General features: G+C 40.3%; 1 protein-coding gene across 3 annotated transcripts in view; it reads right to left on the bottom strand.

Annotated features, from left to right (window-relative positions):
- dph6 (diphthamine biosynthesis 6) overlaps positions 1–21,729 on the bottom strand; it is a 264,965-nt gene that overhangs the window by 63,174 nt on the left and 180,062 nt on the right. For all 3 annotated transcript variants that reach the window (XM_055640695.1, XM_055640694.1, XM_055640696.1), the window contains one exon: positions 6,215–6,460. In XM_055640695.1, the coding sequence (XP_055496670.1) occupies positions 6,215–6,460 (246 nt within the window). The remainder of the gene's footprint in view (positions 1–6,214; positions 6,461–21,729) is intronic.

Genomic DNA, 21,729 nt, shown 5'->3' on the forward strand with positions numbered 1-21,729 from the left:
GCACTTTCCCTTGCAACCATTAGAGATGCAACACTTGTCCCTTTACCTCCCCCCTCGACTCCATTCAAAGACCCAAACAGTCGTTCCAGGTGCGACGGAGGTTTACCTGCATATCCTCCAACCTCGTCTATTGCATCCGCTGCTCTAGATGTCAGCAGATCTATATCGGTGAGACCAAGCGGAGGTTGGGCGATCGTTTCGCCGAACACCTCCGTTCGGTCCGCAATAACCAACCTGACCTCCCGGGTGGCTCAGCACTTCAACTCCCCCTCCCATTCCATATCCGACCTCTCTGTCCTGGGTCTCCTCCATGGCCAGAGCGAGCAACACCGGAAATTGGAGGAACAGCACCTCATATTCCGCTTGGGGAGTCTGCATCCTGGGGGCATGAACATCGAATTCTCCCAATTTTGTTAGTCCTTGCTGTCTCCTCCCATTCCTCAGCCCTCCTGCTGTCTCCTCCCATCCTCCAGCCTTCGGGCTCCTCCTCCTTTTTCCTCTCTTCTCCCCGCCCCCCCACCCCCGATCAGTCTGAAGAAGGGTTTCGGCCCGAAACGTTGCCTATTTCTTTCGCTCCATAGATGCTGCTGCACCCATTGAGTTTCTCCAGCATTTTTGTGTACCTTCAATTTTCCAGCATCTGCAGTTCTTTCTTAAACATTAAGACCAGTAATCCTTGCCTTTTTGGGTTAACCCGGGTCTCTGGCACTGTAAGACAGTAATCACCGCTGCACCACTGTGCCACCCTTGATTTATTTGGTTTTCCTTTGGTAATTAAAAACATATAATGCACAAGGTGGAATATTGAGTTTGAGCCACAAGGAGGGATTCTTATGACATTTTTAGCAACCACTGGTGTCACCGAGCCTGAAAAGATATCCGAGGCAGGTTCATATCTGTGATCACATCCTGTGTTTAAATATTACATGACAATTTTTCCCATTTCCACATTCCACAGCTGAAGAATTACGCTTGGTTCTTCAGAACAGCCAGCTGTGGGCTAAATTTACAAGCGCAAACATAGTGGCCCAAACTTTGTCAGAAAATCAGAGGATGCCAAAAAAAACATCAAATACGAAGCAAACATGGATGCGTTGAGTGGATTTTTATTTCTCCCAGAAGAGCAATTACAACGGATAATTAGCATAAAACCAACCCAGGAGAAGTTTCTTGGAGAATTTAAAATTCCATTCACGAGTCAGATGTCATTTGGGGAAGTACACAGATTCACGATTGCTCTTTTAATTAACAGAAAGATAGCTGCACAGAACTGCAACACTTACAACATTGTCTGGGGCAGTTTAGATCATGGTTGCAATGTTAAATCCCACTCTGTAAATTTCAAAAATAAATCACAGATATCTTTCCATAATAATATTCTCACCAGTCTAAATATCAGAATCATATCTCTTTCTAATAATTGATTTCCCTGCCCCAGTATTCAACAAACAGCTAGTGTTAAATTCAGGAAAACAAATAATTCTATTGAGCTCATTTACTAACTAAGAGCACACCTGAATACAGAAATCTCTACAAACTATTGCGTATTCCACATAGTGGGCAGCTCATAACCTACAAAATCAATAATCTTTGCGAAGTGAATCACAATCAAATAATTGTAATTTTTCAGGTTCAATTAACACCTAAGGTCACTGAGATTTTGTGCAAAGACAATAAGTGAGTTCGGTATTCCGAAAAACGCAAGGAATAATTTGTCAAAGGTCACTCGTGATTAACATTCTCAGCAGCAGTGCTGCTGCATGTATACAGACCTGTGTTTCATCCGTAGTCAGTATCGAACCCGGGTTTCCAGCCGCTGTTGAATTGCTACTGGACCGTCCCCGTCCCCTCCCGAATGTCCCATCCCTGTCCGGGGTGGCCGGAGATGTCCAGGGTGACCATAGGCTGACAAGACACCAGCCCAGAGCAGTGGTGGGCGGCCCAGGCTTACAGCCAGCACGGAGAAGAAGCTCCAACTCCAGCTCAACTCTGTCTGTCCCGCCGGGTTAACCAACAGCCCTGGACTGACGGGAAACCAGCCCGGAGCAGTGGAGTTAGCTCTTCTTCTTTAGTAAAATTATAAATTGTCTCTGGTGTGTAGGATAGTATTAGTGTATGGGGTCAGCGCGGACTCTGTGGGCCGAAGGGACTGTTTCTGCGCTGAATCTCTAAAGTCTAACAAGCTAAATGACAAAATCTAGAGATGTATTATTTTGACGTACCACAGAAATGCACAATTGACTACTTTTTCTAGTCAACTGCAGTTTTACTTGCTCAAAAGAAATAGGCGATTGGTAAAATTCTAAAGTATGGAGTGATAAAGATAGATAAACTGTAAACTATTTGGGACCCAGATGGTGATTGCAAAATTGAAAAAAAAAAAAAAATTATTATCTGATCTCAAACGTGTGTTTGGAGAAATTGCATTGGACTTCTGGTCCCACCTGTGTTTTGTTGCATTTCAGTTTCCAAGCAACTTTCTGAGAATGGTGACAGTGGCATTAATCACTAAGATGTGTATTGCAGAAGGATTAGAATTGATTACATTTGTTTGAGATTTATTGATTTTGAAAAGTATTGTTAATTGGGTAATAATGATTGAGTCTTTAAAATGCAAGTACATCCTAATTAGCTGAAAGGTCAATTATTGCAATTAGCTTTATGTTTTTGTGCAATTGGAAAATGCCTAATTCAATGATGGTTTTAAAAATGATAGAATATCATAAAGTATTCTTCTTTCCAAGGTGAAAGTACATACCAACTCTAGCAAAGGAGCAAACCAGCTTTTAACAAAGTGTTTAAGAAGGAACTGCAGATGCTGGAAAATCGAAGGTACACAAAAAAGCTGGAGAAACTCAGCGGGTGCAGCAGCATCTATGGAGCGAAGGAAAAAGGCAACCTTTTCGGGCCGAAACCTGGCCTTTTTCCTTCGCTCCATAGATGCTGCTGCACCCGCTGAGTTTCTCCAGCTTTTTTGTGTACCTTCAGCTTTTAACAAATATCTACTCCAACTTTTTGCAATGCAAAGAGGTAAGGTTCAGAAGAAGGGCTATGATCTGAAATGTCACCTACGCAAGTTCTCCAGAGATGCTCCAGCACTTGGTATTTTTTTTTTAGGTAAGTTTTGTTTAATTTAGAGATACAGCGTAGAAACAGGCTCTTTGCCCCCCGAGTCCTCACCGACTGACAATTACCCATACACTAGTTCTATGTTATCCCAGTTTCGCATCCTACACACAAGGGGCAATTTACAGAAGCCAATTAGCCTACAAACTGGTATGTCTTTGGAATGTGGGAGGAAACCAGAGCACCAGGAGAAAGCCCACATAGTCACAGAGAAAACATAAAATATTTGTACACGCAGCACCCATAGTCAGATTGGTACCCAGGCTCTGGTTTCAAACAATCAGTGCAAATTGACCTTGTTTCAAAAATCAGATTGTTCTTGATGTTTAAATGCATCCTTGAAGTTTTGCTCAGAAATGAATCCAAGCTTGCCTATCTAATTTTCCCCCTTGTTTTGGAGGTCTACAGTAGCCATGATTTACTGGTTATTTGCTTGCCTCATTCTGCCCAACAAACTCTTGTCCTAACAAATGGCAGGACCCGTTTTACAGTCATTCTGAACCTGCCAACACAATCTGAAGAGGGGCAATGCATTGTGTGGGAGCTCCTAGGCTCCAAAGAATAAAGTCCTAGCCTGCCCAATTGCTCCCCATTGTTCAGGTCCTCAACTTCGAAAGATCTCATAAAACTTCTTTGCACTCTTCCACGCTTAATGACGTCCTTCCTATAGCATGGTGACCAAAACTAAAGTCAATGTTCCAACTGCTTCCTCGCCAATGTCTCATACAACTGTAACATAACATCCCAATTTCTATACTTCTATAGACCGATGAAAGCCAATGTACCAAAGCCTTCTTGACCGTCCCATCCACCTATGATGCCACTTCCAGGGAACTGTGTACGCACCTCTGCTCTACAACCTTCCCCGGAGGCCTGCCATTCACTATGAAGGTCCTCCCTCAGTTTGACTTCCCAAAATGCAAAACTTGCACTTATCTGCCTTAAACTCCATTAAACATCCCTCAGCCCATTAAGCCCAACCGGTCAAGATCCAGCCCTAATTTTTTTAAAACAACCTTCGCTATCTACAAATCCACCCACTTTAGTGTCATCTGCAAATTTACTAATGATGTCTTGTGCATTCTCATCCAAATTGTTGATATAAACCATGACCAGCAATGGGCCGAGCACTGATCCCTGAGGCACACCATTAGTAATATGCCTCCAGTCTAAACATAGACAATGTCTACGGCTTTGCCCTCATCAAAGGAAAGGGTGCACAAAAGAATTATGAGGATGATATCAGATCTTGAGAATTTGAGTTTTAAGGAGAAGCTAGTTCTGCTGGATCTATTTTTGCTGGAGTGTAGAAGTGAGGAGCAACCAAAAGGGCATACATTAGGTGAATAGCAACTGTTTATTAACCCCAGGCTGAGGAGTAAAAAAGAGAGAATAGGCTTAAGATGAGGGGGAAAAGACTGGAGGTATGTAGCAAATTAGAAACAGGGAGGAGTTAAGTTCCATGTTTAGCTTAGAGATACAGGGCAGAAACAGGCCCACCCAGTCCAAGCCTTCCAGCAATCCCCATACACTAGCACTATCCTACATACTAGGGACAATTTTACAATTTTTACCAAAGCCAAATCATCCTACAAACCTGTACATATTTCGAATGTAGGAGGAAACCAGAGCACCCAGAGAAAACCCACGTGGTCTCAGGGAGAAAGTACAAACTCCTTACAGACAGCACCCGCAGTCAGGATCGAACCCGGGCCTCTGGCACTGGAAGGCAGCAACTCTACCATTGTGCCACCGTTCCGCTGAGAGAAAATAGATTACATGGGAGTAATTGGGGATTGATAGGATTGTTTGGAAAGCCAACATTGACTTGAAATGCACATACTTTCCTTCTACAACACGATAAATGTCAATGATAGGCCCTTAAAAAAGGCAGTGAAACTTGCAACGCATCTCAATGAGAGATAAACAAAACTGAACTATAATGAGGAATAGTTTCTCAATTTATTCCATATTATACTCTGAAGAATTCTCTTTTCTGTACAGAACCAATGCTTGCACCTAAATGAAGCTGTAAAAATGAACTAATAATTTCTTGTTTCATTTCCAGTATCAAACGCACCAAGGCTGAATGTTATACCCTAAGGAACTTGTCTCACACTGAAACCTGAGCAAATGTGGTGTTGATAATTTTCATTGGTCTGCTGGCATAGATCAATATTACAACTTAACTTCCACTTTAGCAGATGAGATGTGACTTGGAGTCACAGCTTAAAATGAAAGAAACCTTTAAAACTGCCCAAGGCGTCACATTAGTTGTAGAACATTAGGCTTTAGTGCTCAGGATTTAAGCTAGGTTCTCAGGTTTGAATGTATTTTAAACTCAGCTTGTATCAGATCGGATAAATCATAGACTCTGAACTTAACTACACATTAACATGTTGAGGAAGCAGTGGATATTATATTGAGGAGGAGGAAGAAATAAAAACACCCAGTCACATAAATCAGTCATTAAGAACATGTAATTACAAAAAAAACACCTCTTTGTGGCTTTTCATTGGTGCAAAACACACACACACACACACACACACACACACACACACACACACACACACACACACACACACACGGGGAGAGCAGGAAACTAGCAGAAAAAAATGCTACTTCCATGTGAGCATCTAAAATACAACATCTTAATAATCATTTGATTCAAGTGACTTGAAACGTAATTCACAAAATACTTATTTTCTCATTTCTCAACAATCTTCCCTATGGACACAGAACATTGCAGTCCCACTGGATGTCAAGAGGAATTGCATCAGAATTGTTGAATCACAGCAAAATCCAAGTTATTTTTCATGTATTATATGTTTTATTCTCTGGCGCATTTTTAAATTTGCTTATCCTCGCTTGTCTCCGAGTTCCCTTTTGCTTGAAACTGCAAATGAACACTATTTTGTTTTTAACTGTGATTGACTAAAGTAAATTAATTTTTGTGGGATTAGAATTTGTACATTTGACTTGTTCTAACAATATGAAATGCAAGTGAGAATTTAAATGATATTTTGAATCATTCAGTTCCAGTGATTGTTGGTGTAAGTGGAAGCATCAGAGGAACACCAATTCTTACCTCCTCTAAGTCTTCTTTTATTGCTTTTTGCCAAAAATTTTGAACAGCGGCGATGTATTTCTTGTCTGTGACGTAACAGTTTGCCAGCAAGATATTGCTCAGTTTTGTTCCACTTTTTGTTGCTTGCAGAATTTTCTGCACATGGTTTAGAGAGAGAGCAGCTTCAGGCCTGACACCTCCTTCGATAAGCTGCATGGTGCATGGGACCAAACCTATTTGTCCTGCACAAAATATCTCATCGCCAATCTAAGAGGATAAATGAAATTAATTAGTAAAATGCCAAACTCCATCAAGAAGAAAGAGACACTTTAAAAAACAAATCAATCAAAAAGAATAAAAAGTGCATGGTAAAAATTGGCCTTCTGATATGTATGATAAACACAATGTTGTAACATCTAATCATTCCATTCAGTGCATGAAATTTGGTTCCATTGACAGAATTTGAGAAAAGGTTTCATATACCTTCATTAATGCATCCCACATTTGGCACATGCATTGCACAATGAAGATCTACCACTGTGTTTATATACACACACACACACTACAGAATGACAGAAAACATTTACTATTGTGCATGTAATCAAAATCCTCAAGCAGAGATCCCACACACACACACACACAGTGCAATTATGTCCTATTGTCAAATGTTTATCATATAGCTGTTATTCCTATCTCAAGAAGTCAAGTCAAGAGAGTTTATTGTCATGTGTCCCTGACAGGACAATGAAATTCTTGCTTTGCTTCAGCACAACAGAACATAGTAGGCATTGACTACAAAACAGATCAGTGTGTCCATATACCATTAAATACGTAAATACACACATGAATAAATAAACTGATCAAGTGCAAATAACAGATAATGGGTTATTAATGTTCAGAGTTTTGTCCGAGCCGAGTTTAATACTCTGATGGCTGTGGGGAAGCAGCTATTCCTGAACCTGGTTGTTGCAGTCTTCAGGCTCCTGTACCTTCTACTTGAAGGTAGCAGGGAGATGAGTGTGTGGCCAGGATGGTGTGGGTCCTTGATGATATTGCCAGCCTTTTTGAGGCAGCGACTGCGATAGATCCCATCGATGGAAGGGAGGTCAGAGCCGATGATGGACTGGGCAGTGTTTACTACTTTTTGTAGTCATTTCCTCTCCAGGGCGCTCAAGTTGCTGAACCAAACCATGATGCAACCCATCAGCATGCTCTCTACTGCGCACCTGTAGAAGTTAGAGAGAGTCCTCCTTGACAAACCAACTCTCCATAATCTTCTCAGGAAATAGAGGTGCTGATGAGCTTTCTTAATAATTGCATTAGTGTTCTCGGACCAGGAAAGATCTTCAGAGATGTGCACGCCCAGTCCAGGTTTTTGTCGAGGTAGGAGTTAATTTGCTCCACGATCAACCTCTCAAAGCACTTCATCACCACAGGCGTTAGTGCCACTGGTCGATAGTCATTGAGGCACATCACCTCGCTCTTCTTGGGCACTGGTATAATTGATGCCCTTTTGAACCTCAGAAGTGAGAGGTTGAAAATGTCCATAAAAACTATCTATTCCTTTACCAAATACAATACATTTAACTACATATAGAAAATAAAATTAATTATGATTGACCTATCTATTCTTTTACAAAATACATTTTTTCTATTCAAACTACACATAGAAAGTAAATTAAATAAGACTATGGAAAAAGATTCTCCGCACACAATTGCTTAATTATTGTCACTGAAATATGAACCCAATTAATCATGAGGCAGATATCTGTTTTCTAATGTCTGCAGTTTAGTTTTATTGCTATATAAACTGCCAAATTTTTGAAGGGCACATTTTCAGGAATTTGAAGCTCTTGACCCTTTCAACCATCGACCCGTTGATATAAACGGGACTGTGGGTCCCCATCCTACTCCTTCCAAAGTCCACAATCAGTTCCTTGGTTTTGCTGGGGTTGAGGGCCAGGTTATTGCGCTGGCACCATATGGACAGTAGCTCGATCTCTCTTCTATATTCCGACTCATCCCCATCAGTGATACATCCCACAACAGTGGTGTCGTCATCGAACTTGATGATGGAGTTCGCACTATGACCGGCTATGCAGTCATGATATAGAGTGAGTACAGCAGGGGGCTGAGCACGTAGCCTTGAGGTGCTCCCGTGCTGATTGTTATCGAGTATGACACATTTCCACCAATACAAACAGACTGTGGTCTGTGAATGAGGAAGTTGAGGATCCAATTGCAGAGGGATGTGCAGAGAGCCAGTTCTGCGAGTTTGGTAACCAACTTGGAGAGGATGATTGTATTAAATGCCGAGCTGTAATCAATGAACAGCCTGACAATATGACACAAACTGTCAATGATAGATTCACAAAAAACTAAGCATGCTCTTAGGTACGGGGATATCATCGTTGGCAGCAATGCGCAAGAAAGAACTGCAGATGCTGGTTTAAATTGAAGGTGGACACAAAATGCTGGAGTGACTCAGCAGGTGAGGCAGCATCTCTGGAGAGAAGGAATGGGCGACGTTTCGGGTCGAGAAGTTTCAGTCTGAAGAAGGGTCTCGACCCGAAACGTCGCCCATTCCTTCTCTCCAGAGATGCTGCCTGTCCCGCTGAGTTACTCCTGCATTTTGTGTCTACTGTTGGTAGTAAGTTACATTGGCACGGTGGTACAGCGGTAGTGTTGCTGCCTTCCACAGCCAGGGACTTAGGTTCGATCCTGACTATGGCTGCTGTCTGTGCGGAAATTGTATATTCTCCCAGTGACCGCGTGGGTTTCTCCAGGTGCCCCAGTTTCCTTCAACATTCCAAAGACGTAGTTTTATATATTCATTGGCTTTGTTAAGAATTGTACATGGTCCTAAATGTGTAGGATAGGGCTAGTATATGTGGATTGCTGGTCAATGTGGACTCAGTGGGCTGAAGGGCCTGTTTCCACGTTGTATCTCTAAACTAAACTAAACTAAAACTGTAATGCATGCAGGCTGCTAATGGAACTTGGACTCAGATCCGGTCCAAAATGATACGATAAATATCTTACATGTCTGATAGATTTTGGTAATCAACATAATTTCTATTTTGTTTGATCCCACTGGATAAAAATGTCAATCTCATTTGGAAGAGTTCCAATGACAGTTAATGCAGCCAACTGAAATAGCACAACAGGCCCTAATTTTGGTGAATTAGTAGAAATTTCCTCATGGATCTAATGTTTGCAAAGCACGGGAGATAAATATGTTCATCTTGGATGACTTTTCATAGAACTTGCCATACTATATAAAAACAAAACAAAATCTTTGCAGGCCACCACATCAGACAACACCCCATGAGAAAGAAGAAATCAGCTGTTTTCCAGATTTGTGGAATTGTTTTCCAATCTTATTTTGAGTCTGAAGAAGAGTCCCGACCCAAAACGTCACCTATCCATGTTCTCCAGAGATATTACCTTCACTCGCTCAGTCATTCCAGCATTTTGTGTCCTTTCGTGGAAAAGTCTTCCATTTAAGACTTTACCTTTGGGCTGTCATGAGTCTTTCAAGGGGCCATGGAAGCAGCGACAGAGTATTTTTAAGACAGGGTTAGAGAGGTTCCTGATAAGTAGCGGAATGAAAGAAAGGATACTGGGGGTAGGTGGTAAAGCAATTCGGCCACGGAGTTACTGAATGGCAGATTTGGCACAAGCAACTGAATGGCCTGCTGCAGTTCCCTCTCCTAACTTAGTTAAACATCTTCATCTATGATCATTTTTCATATGACTTACCATTATACATAAAAAAATGAAATCTCTGCATGTCAGAGACATGAGGAAGAATAAGTCAGTTTTGCGGAAATGTTTTCCAGTTTTGTCTGAGTCTGAAGAAGGATCCCGACCTGAAACGTCACCTATCTTTGTTCTCCACAGATGCTGCCTGGACCCGCTGAGTTACTCTATATACGGACACTCCCCGACCTACGCAATAGGCGACTTATGTAGACTTGCACTTATGTAAGGAATTCTGTACTCAGTCCCTAGTGCAATCAATACAATAAAAATAAAGTGTAGATGCTGGGTTATACCGAAGATAGACACAAAATGCTGGAGTAACTCAGCTGGTCATCCTAACTCAGTGTCTATCCTAGTGCAATCAAGGCTGTTTGTAATTTCCACACCACAGTACCATCACTCGATTTTACATCTGGAACAAGTCGGCAATGGTAGTGATCCTTACCCAGGAGGCCGCGCGCCGCAGGAAGTGCCCCGGACATAGCCGTACGCTGCTGAGACGGTTAATACTCTCAGTGAATACAGACACAGTCGATAATTCTGGCGTAAAATCTGACTTGCGTTACGGTTTACGGAACATAACCCTTACATAAGTTCCTGTTCGTGATGTAGCTGCTATCAGTGAACATTCGATAGGTGGAAGTTTTGTTTTCCTCCTCTTTTATTCCATCCAATGCTAATTCTAATCTACTTTGTAAGCGTGTCACCATCTCAGCCCACCCTTTTTTTCCAACATTCATAATGTACACAATATGTGATGAAGTATAAAACCACCCTCATCATAGAAATAATACTTTTAACTTCCCATAGCGAGTTATATCCAAAACAGAACTTCCTACAAGGAAACACATTCTGCATTTGGTGTTTGTTTGCCTGTGTAGATATCTGAAATGCACTCTTGCTGCATAACAGCATATATTTTTTTGAAAAAGTGTCCTCTTCTAGAATGACATGCTTAAAACACCTGTTTTTCAAGGGTAATGGTTAATCGGTAACAAATTACGATGCATGATATTAATGCTGCAAGCTGTTTGAGTTATCCCCGCTAACCCAATAGGTCACAGGTTCAGATAAGACCCATTGACCTGTTGACCTGTCAATCAAATACTTGCTTACAAGATGCTGCCAATGTAAATAACCACAAGTGACAATTTGCTAATTGCTGGCCTCTGCAAAGCCATGTAACCTTCTGACCTTAAGGGAGACCTCAGTGGCTGGATCAATTCCAACCCCAGGCAACAAACCCATACTGATCTACGCAGATAGAAAGTCTTTTTATAACAAGATTAGGGATGCTAAATTTGTACACTCATTGGTAAATAATCTTAGCTTTTCAGGTTCAATTAGTATGTTATTGGCTGCAAGTGCGATCATTTATTTTAATTTTTCTCATTACATTAAGGCAATCTGAAACAAAATAAACAGTGATCAAGATTACACTTCATAATCACACACAATGCCTGAGAGCCATAAACGGAATGTCTTGCGAATGACTGTAGTTTGCTCCATTCAAAAGACTACATTTAGTAAATGAAATGCAAACTAAAATTATCTTAATTCAATAGCTTCAGATTCAGAAATTAATAATTAGTATAATTATATAACCAGTTTCTACAGCTCTTGGGTAATATGTTTTTAATGAGGCTGCTGTGATTGAGGCTTGTGAAAATCAAATTATGTTTTTCATTAAAAAGCCTCAATTTTGAAAAGCCTTCATCCATTTAGCATTCAGAAGATTTTTTTTAATTGAACACAATAGTTTACCTGCAATGCCAAGATATCTTCTAATTTTACAAGTCGTTGAAGGTGTACCTTCATTTATTTTGATCAAACGTATTAAAGTAAATAATCTAATTCGGTATTGCTTCATTTTCCATTTGTAAGTGAAATGGATGAAAACGTTCATTTGCACAGAGGCTCAACGGGTGAGGCAGCAGCCTTGGAGAGAAAGAATAAGCAACGTTTCGGGTCGAGACGTCGCCTATTCCTTCTCTCCATAGAATGCCTTCAATTGTTCAAATACCTTCAATTTTTCCAGCATCTGCAGTTCTTTCTTAAACATTTGCACAGAGGCCGTGAGCTACAGATGTATAGGGTCGGATTGTCGAACTGGAAATTGGCATTAAAATGGCGAAGAGAAAGGGAAGGCGGAGGAATGGTGGAAGGAGGAAAATAATTGAGGTGGAAGGAGGCAGGCAGGAAGGATGGGAGGAAGGATAGACGGGAAAATGAGCAGAAACGGAAATTTAAAAAAAGTTAATATTGATAGTCTCTAAAAACAAAATTACTATCTCAAGAAATGGGATTTTCGTTGGGTATAGAAAGTGAAACTAGCCAAGGATGATTTTGTGAGGTTATTTCTATATACAATTCTTCATCACCAAACAATGAACAGCTGTGACCAGAACTTGGGAATAAGTGAAATTTCCAACATAATCAAGAAAATGTAATGAAAAATTTTGTAGAACTCAAATGCTTAGTTAAAAGCAGAAACTCAGGAGTTAAAAGAAGCTGAGTGAACAATGCTTCCATCCAATGAAAAAACTGTGACTTCAAAAATAATTCTAAGGAGTAAAGTGTTAACGGTTTTTAATAAGTTATGACAAATTAGAAGTAATCAAGTTTAATTTAGAAAATTATATCTCTGCAATTTTCTATTTCAATTAATTTCTTCTTTTTGAAGACGTCTTTTTAGTTTGGTTTTAGAGATAAACAGGCCCCTCGGCCCATTGATTTCACGCCAGCCAGTGATCACGTATACTTGTTCTGTCCTGCACACAATGCGCAATTTACAGAGGCCGATTAACCTGAAAACCTGCACGTCTTTAGGATATGGGAGGAAACCAGAACACATGGAGAAAATATATGACTCTAAATCAGATTATGCAATACATAAATCAGATTATGCTTATACATAAATCCAATCATGCCAAACTCAAGTGCAATAGATACGAAAGAAAAAGGTGGATGGCTCAAAGCTATGTTTAGTTGCAGGCAAATATTGTAAAGTATGGAAAGTATCAATATGACAAAAATAAAGTTGTTACACTCACTAGCTACAACGTCATTCCAAACAGCTTGTAGCGAAGGGGAATTATATATAAATATTAATCGGTAAAACATACAAGAAAGGTACTATTTTGCATGCTGCAACGAGAATAGCTTAATATTCAATATTGAAATAAGAAACTGAAGATGCTGCTTCACCAAGGAAAGATACAAAATGCTGGAGTAACTCAGCCGTCAGGCAGCATTCCTGGAGAGCATGGTGACATTTTGATTCAGGAAAGGTTCCTGACTCGCTGAATCACCTCAACATTTTGTGTCTTTCCCAGCTTAATGACCATTTATGTAATGTCGAAGAATTTTACTAAGAAGATTAAGGAGAAATCAGATATTTTCATCAAAAAAAGCTGTTTTATTATGTCCTGTGAAGTCAGCTTTTGATAAAGTAGCATTTTAAACATTAATTGTTATTTTATTATTATCTAGTTTTAAAGTTCAAAAGAAATGTTGTGTCATTGATGTTAGGATTTTTCTCCAACTGTACATCTCTTGTAGAAATGGTTGCAATGCCGGTTACTGGCGGTACCTGTATGATTGGGTGTTCTGCGATGACTCAAATTCATTTGTTTTTATTTGTCTATATGCTGGAAAAAGGTGGATTTGTGGTGGTTGAAATAAAGTGCATTCTTGGCCGAAGAATTAGATTTTAGAAATACAGCGTGGAAACAGGCTCTTCGTCCCACCATGTCTGCGCCAACCAGCGATCACCCTGTGCACTATCACTATCCTTCATATGCGAGGGACAATTTAGAATTTACATAAGCCATTTAACCTATTAACCTGTACGTCTTTGAAACGTGGGAGGAAACTGTGGAGCAGCCGAGTAAAACCCACGCAGTCACAGGGAGAACGTGCAAACTGTTCACCACCCGTCGTCAGGATTGAATCTGGGTCTCTGGCGCTGTAAGGCAGCAACTCTATCAATGCGCCTCTGTGCCATCCTTGATGGAAGGATGACGAAAGAGGTCTGGAAACAAACAGATGGGCTCAAATATAAGGAGTGGATAGGCAGCTAGAAAGGAGAAAGTAAATGCGATCACGCCACTAGCATCATTGTATTGTACTGAATTTTATTTTCTTGCATTAATTTATTTCAAATTTTTGGTACTTGCAGTTGAGTAGTGAACAGCAGCAATTGATCAAATTTGAAAAGATGAAATGAGAAAGCAGCCATGATGGTTCTATCAATTACTTCTGTTGATGGTTGATTTAAGTGATCGGTGTTTCACATGGTCTAAAATTATGGCCATTAAAGTAACTATTCAATTTGTTTAACATTCACATCGCTTGTTACATACATCTGAATGTATCTAATTTTTATACCAAAATTCAAGTGTACATGAACTTGGAAGTTTATCATTCACATTCTTCAAGTGTAAATTGTAGTCAGCTGGAAACACACTTTGATACACTGAATAAGCAGAACTTTTGATGAATCTTCAGATTTATATTTGGCCACGAAGCAGTTAATAAAATAAGATGCCCTGTGGTTTTTCAACAAACTTGCTGGTACATTTCTTATGTTCAAACTCAAACAAATATTAATGATTTTGACTGTAGAATGCTTAAAATTCATGATAGATCAAAAGCAGAAGATGATTCTGAGTTTGATCCTAGGGCAGGGTAACTTGGAACAGCTGGGGCAAGGTAAAACACACAACTCGCCCTAGCAGAGCCCTAGACTTTAAAATTGGAGACATTAGACTTCAGAGTTACAACGTGGAAACAAGCCCTTTGGCCCACTGAGTTTGTGCCAACCAGTGATCAGCCCGTACACTAACACTATCTTACATACCAGGGACAATTTGCAATTTTATCGAAGCCAATTAACCTACAAACCTGTACGTCTTTAGAATGTGGGAGGAAACAGGAGAAAACTCCCGTGGTAACCTACTTTACATAGAGTCTCAGATATAACATTGTAAGAGGGAGTTAGATGTGGCCCTTGTGGCTAAGGGGATCAGAGGGTATGGAGAGAAGGCAGGTACGGGATACTGAGTTGGATGATCAGCCATGATCATATTGAATGGCGGTGCAGGCTCGAAGGGCTGAATGGCCTACGCCTGCACCTAATTTCTATGCTTCTATGTTTCACAGCTCAACTTTGCATTAAGATTGACTGTTTAGTTTTGTTTAGTGATGCAGCGTGGAAACAGGCCCTTCGGCCCACCGAGTCCGCACCAACCAGCGATCCCCATACACTAACTCTATCCAAGACACACACTAAGGTCAATTTTTACCGAAGTCAATTAACCTACAAAACTATACATCTTTGGAGTGTGGGAGGAAGCTAGAGCACCCGGAGAAAACCCACGCAGGTCAGGGACAAATTCCATACGGACAACATCCATAGTCAGGATCTGGTGCTGTAAGGCAGCAACTCTACTGCTGCGCCACAGTGCCGCTCGATTATTGAGGGTCATCTATAAAAAAATGGAGATTTATGCAAGGAAAGGAGGGCTGATTAAAAAAACATTTAAACTTTGGAATTGTCTGGAAAAGTCATCATCCATGAAAGATTGCAGTTGTTGGGACACACAGACATTGATTATAAAGGTCCACAGATAATCGTGAAAGAGCCCTTCAATTCAAAATAATACTTCAGCTACTTTAGAAATCAAAAAAGTGTCTGATTTCCAATTTACACTGTTGGAAAAAAAAGAATGAAGGAATTCAAGATTGCTTCATTTGCAAATTGAAGGAGAGAAGCTGGAAGTTAAGGTCTATCTAGTGTAGAGTTTATTGATCTTCTTTCCTTGCATTGTCAAGGACCACACTGCATACCAAACACCAATCTGAGTGATACTGGAGCTGCTCCAATTTCTGAAATGCAGCTGATCTTACAGAGGTGTAGAGAAGAATAGACCAGGTAGACGCACAGTCTCTTGCCCAGAGAAGGGGAATCGAGAAGCAGAGGGCATAGGTTTCAGCGAAGGGGGAAGGATTTAATAGGAATCTGAGGGGTACCTTTTTCACATAGAGTGGTGAATGTATGGAACGAGCTGCGGGAGGAGGTGGTTGAGGCATGGACTAGCGCAACGTTTAAGAAGCAATTAGACAGGTACATGGATAGGACATGTATAGAGGGGTATGGGTCAATCGCAGGCAAGTAGGACTAGTGTAGATGGAACATGTTGGTTGGTGTGGGTGAGATCGTAAGATTATAAGTTGAGCCGAAGGGCCTGTTTCCACTGTATGACTATAAGACTGCAGAGGATTGTGCACAAAGGTTTCTTCTGTATTTCCTATTGTGAATTTCCAAACTAATTTAAAAAAAACTAGCGTATCAGTAGTGTATTTCACAAACTCATGATGTCACTTTGTTTTTCAAAACTAGCAATCAATTTGCAACATTGCCATTTTATTCACATTCCCCTTATTAAAAAGGAAACTGGAAGAAACTGAAGCGGCTCCATTATACCTGCACCACTGAATTCTCAGCAGGAAGTCTCCCAAAGACGTGCTGGTAGGTTAATTGGATACTGTAAATAACCCTTGATGTAGCTGAGCAACGACAGAATCAAAAGTGGAATTGACGGGCATGGGAGAGGGAAAGAGTAACTTCTTCCTTTCTTCCAGCTTTCTTCCCTCCCCCCCCCCCCCCCCCTCCTTCAGTAAGAAGAAGGATCCAGAGTCAAAACGTCACCTATCCACGTTCTACACAGATGCTGCCTGACCCGCTGAGTTACTACAGCACGTTTCTGTTTGGTTTTGTAAACCAGCAAATGCAGTTCTCGTTTCTACAAGTTGAAAAGTTATCTGGATATCTGGAAAGGGGGAATGGGACTGAAGCGATTGTTCTGCCAGCAGGTGAGGGATGGGAGGAATGATCTATTTCTGTGTCACATTAACTAATTGACAACTGTAAAAAAGAAATATTAAATTTAAAGAGGCTGATGAATTTAAATGCCCATTCCCCCTCTCACCCAAGTGGCTTAAATGCACAAAGCTGAAACCCTGCCTTCATGTGCAATCAGTGTTGACTATATTTTAGAATGCTCAAGAAAGGAGGCCTTATTTTATACTGGTGGAAGTCAATTATTTGTGGGGAAAATAGCAACACTGCAAACGTTGTTTCATGCAGGGTTTTTGTTATGTCGAACCATCTTACTTCTAAAGTAACGGCTGAAGAAGGGTTTTGACCCAAGACGTCATCTACTCCTTTTCTCCAGATATGCTGCCTGACCTGCTGAGTTACTCCAGCATTTTGTGTCTGTCTTATTAAGAAAAGTTGTGTCCTAATTAAATATATAAAATTCTTATTTTAAAATAGTTTCCTTATCATTGAGACGAATTGTTACTTCAGTAAAACTGACCCTCTTGAAATAAACTTATGCTCAAAATTTATTTCAACAAATGAAAGACTATTATTTTATCATTAAGAGACAATTTCAGAATAAAAGCACATGATCTAATTGTCTTATTTTTCTAAAACAAATTTAAATATGAACTGGACATCAAGAACTTAATTTATCTTAAAATAAAGAGGAAGTCCCTGTAGATGTACAGTAGATTAGAATTGGGCAGCACAGTGGCACTGCGGTAGACTTGCTGCCTTACAGTACCAGAGACCCTAGTTCGATCCTAACTACGGGTTTGTACGTTCTCCCTGTGACCGCGTAGGTTTTCTCTGGGTACTCCAGTTTCCTCCCACACTCCAAAGACGTACCGGTTTGTGGATTAATTGGTTTTGCTAAAATTGTAAATTGTCCCTAGTGTGTAGGATAGCGTTAGTGTATGGGGATGTCAGGTTGGCGCGGACTCGGTGGGTCAAAGGACCTATTTCTACGCTGTATCTCTAAAGAAGTGTGCTTTCGGGCTGAAGCAATAGCATTAGATCACGGGTAAACTGCCATTTACAGCGTTTTCACGCAAAAATGAAGAAAACTAATGTGCAATAAGTTCACATTTTTGTTCCAGCTGTTTCTTTTATTATAGGCAACTATTCAGCACTCCCCTGCATTTCCAGTAGCAAAGTACCATGTCCTTTTCTTTAAGTGGGTGCAGAGAAAACCTGCTTCGCATAGTGGTTCCCCAGGATACTACCATGCCTGTCCGTCAAGTTTGGCTGTCAACTTTGATGCATTTTTCAGAGCAAGAGTACAAGCTTAAATTACTATGACTGTAAACCATAAATGAGAACCCAGTGCTTTGAAACCATCAGATCAATCAGAAGATCATTTACTTGAAAGGGTTATTTGGTAAAGTGAGAGCTGTACATCAACTATCCACAAGTGAAGGCTGAGGCAGCAAAACGACAACAACAAATTGTCATTGGCATTCCATTTATGAACCTTCAGACAGCATCAGAGTCCTGTTCGGCAGCAAACTAGATAAGGTCAGACTTTCACTGAATATTTCTTAACAGGCTACCATCAAAAGAAGTTATGATTTGAATAAAAAGGCAATCACTCCTTAATTTCAATATCAAAGGGATCCACTGTGAACTCCCAATGCAGAAAAAAAATCTCCCCAAGCTGCATCGGGCTTAATAATCTATTATTTAGGATTTATTTTAGGTTGATTGGAATTTTAAAAAAGCTGGGCGACTGAAATACCACAAATGAAATAGAACGAAGAAAAGAATGATATTAACATACTATTAACAGTTCAAAAGAATGATATGACACACCAATCAAAATTGTTAATTGACTGTCAATGATCTGTCCTTAAAAATACAACATGACTGCATAATGCAGCTCTGAACAGACAGGAAGACAGTTACATTTGCATTAACCTCGTAAACTAATCAACAATCAGAGTATAATGCACATTTTTAATATGTTGGATATTTGTTTAAATGTACATTTTTTATGCAGTGGCCCACTGACACTTCGTAAATAATTCTTCTAAACCATCGGTGATATTAGGTTAATCTCTGATAAAAGTTCCATATTTAATTTATTGCACTACACCAAATACTATTTTTTCATCTTTAGACAAGAATTGTTGCAAATGAAAAAGCCAATCTAGTTTTTAACTCAATCTCAAAGGCATGCACATTACAAACACATTTTGCATACAAATTTGTTGGAAGTTTTCAAGAAACTCCTTAAAAAAGAAACTCAGCAGAATAATAACTTACAAATATTAAAATTGCTGTGGGGATTGGGGGAGGGAAGAGAGAGGTGCCTCTAGAGATTTTCATCTACTTTGAAACTGCATCTGTTCTTTGACTGAAACAAATTTAACCCTATGAGGTTGGGTATCCTCTGCAGCTACCAAATCAATCTTAGCCGATCTGAGTATACATAAAATTAACCAAGGAGATAAGAGAAAGATTCAATATTTTTTAACCTACTCCAGATATTGTTTAGAATCATGCGTTTCTTTTTAATTGCAAAGAACCCTTCCTTATACAGGAAGTTATAAGATAATAATAATTTAAAATTCCATACACCATCATCTTGTACTTCAAGGTAAAAGGTGGCACAGTGGCACAGCTGGTAGAGCTGCTGCCTCACAGCACCAGGGACCTGGGTTTGATCCTGACCTTGAGTGCTGTCTGCGCAGAGTTTGCACGTTCTCCCTGTGACCATGTGGGTTTCCTCCTACATCCCAGAGACGTGCGAGTTTGTAGGTTGCCCTCGGTAAAATTGCCTTTGGTGTACAGGGGATGGGAATCGAATGTGGGTAGAGCATTAAGTACCATTGTAATAGATGTGATCGATGGTCTGCATGGTCACAGCGGGCAGAAGGGCCTGTTTTCATGTTGTTCCTCTCAACTCAATTCAATCCAATTCCAAGAACCCAATGCCTTGTACACCCCAGTACACCCCGTCCTCCCAAGCTTCCTACCTACGGTGTTCTCCCCTTATAAGGCAACAAGTTACCACAGATGCTGCTGAACATTTCCAGAATTTTCCATTCAATTAAAAAAAAACATTTGTTTGTCCAACCCCTTTGGCGGAACGCTCATGACTCTGTTAACCGAAGGATCTAATTCCACGAAGTTAGACTTGAGCAGGGTTTTTTAGTTATTCAATGCTGTTATATCGGATCAAAAAATAAACCACAGGGGACTTATTAGATAATTTGCAGCAAAGAATTACAATCATTATGAAGGCAAATTAAATGTGCAATGTACTTTTAGAAAATCGTAATTTTAGACCAGACGAGATACTGCGCCGAAACGGGCCCTTCGGCCCACTGAGTCTGCGCCAACCAGCGATCATCCCGTACACGAACACTATCCTATACACTAGGGACAATTTTGGAATTTTACCAAAGCCAATTAATCTACAAACCTGTACGTCTTTGGAGTGTGGGAGGAAACTGGAGCACCTGGAGAAAATCCATGCAGTCACAGGGAATGTACAAACTCCGTACAGACAGCACCCATAGTTAGGATCACACCCAGGTCTCTGGCACTGTAAGGCAGCAACTCTACTACTGCACCACTGTGATGCCCATACTACGTCACCTTGTATTTTTGTTTTTATACTATTTTTTATTTCTACACATTGGTAGTTTCCAGAACAGCTTCAAATATACTGTGCCCTCCATAATGTTTGGGACAAAGACCCATAATTTATTTATCTGCCTCTGTTCTCCACAATTTAAGATTTGTAATAGAGAAAAAAAAATCACATGTGGTTAAAGTGCACATTGTCAGATTTTAATAAAGGGTCTTTTTATACATTTTGGTATCATCATGCAGAAATTTGGTATCATCACAGCAGTGCTTATACATAGTCCCCCCATTTTAGGGCACCATAATGTTCGGGACACAGCAATGTCATGTAAATGAAAGTAGTCATGTTTAGTATTTTGTTGCATATCCTTTGCATGCAATTGCTTCTTGTAATCTGCGATTCATGGACATCACCAGTTGCTGGGTGTTTATTCTGTTGATGCTCTGCCAGGTCTGTATTGCAGCCATCTTTAGTTCATGCTTGTTTTGGGGGCTAGCCCCCTTCAGTTTTCTCTTCAGCATATAAAAGGCATGCTCAATTGGGTTCAGATCAGGTGATTGACTTGGCCACTCAAGAATTGAGCATTTATTAGCTTTGAAAAACTCCTTTGTTGCTTTAGCAGTATGTTTGGGTTCATTGTCTTGCTGTAGAATGAATCGCAGGCCAATGAGTTTTGAGGCATTTGTTTGAACATGAACAGATAGGATGTGTCTTTGCACTTCAGAATTCATGATGCCAGTACCATCAGCAGTTGTATTATCAATGAAGGTAAGTGAGCCAGTACCTTCACCAGCCATATATGCCCACGCCATTACACCCCCACCACCGTGTTTCACGGTATGCTTTGGATCTTGGGCAATTCCGTCTCTCCTCCATACTTTGCTATTGCTATCACTCTGATACAAGTTAATCTTCGTCTCATCTGTCCTCAAGACCTTTTTCCAGAACTGTGGTTTCTCTTTTAAGTACTTCTTGGCAAACTGTAACCTGACCATCCTATTGTTGCCGCTAACCAGTGGTTTGCATCTTGCAGTGTAGCCTCTGCATTTCTGTTCATGAAGTCTTCTGCGGACTGTGGACATTGACAAATCCACACCCGACTCCTGAAGAATGTTTCTGATCTGTCAGGCAGGTATTTGGGGATTTTTCTTTGTTATAGAGAGAATTCTGCCTTCAGCTGTGGATTTCTTTATTATAGAGATAATTCATCTGTCATCTTCCTTGGCCTACCCAGTCCCTTTGCGATTAGTTAGCTCACCAGTGCTCTCTTTCTTCTTAATGATGTTCCAA

This window comes from Leucoraja erinacea, chromosome 9 (genome assembly GCF_028641065.1).
Source record: "Leucoraja erinacea ecotype New England chromosome 9, Leri_hhj_1, whole genome shotgun sequence".
Taxonomy (NCBI): domain Eukaryota; kingdom Metazoa; phylum Chordata; class Chondrichthyes; order Rajiformes; family Rajidae; genus Leucoraja; species Leucoraja erinaceus.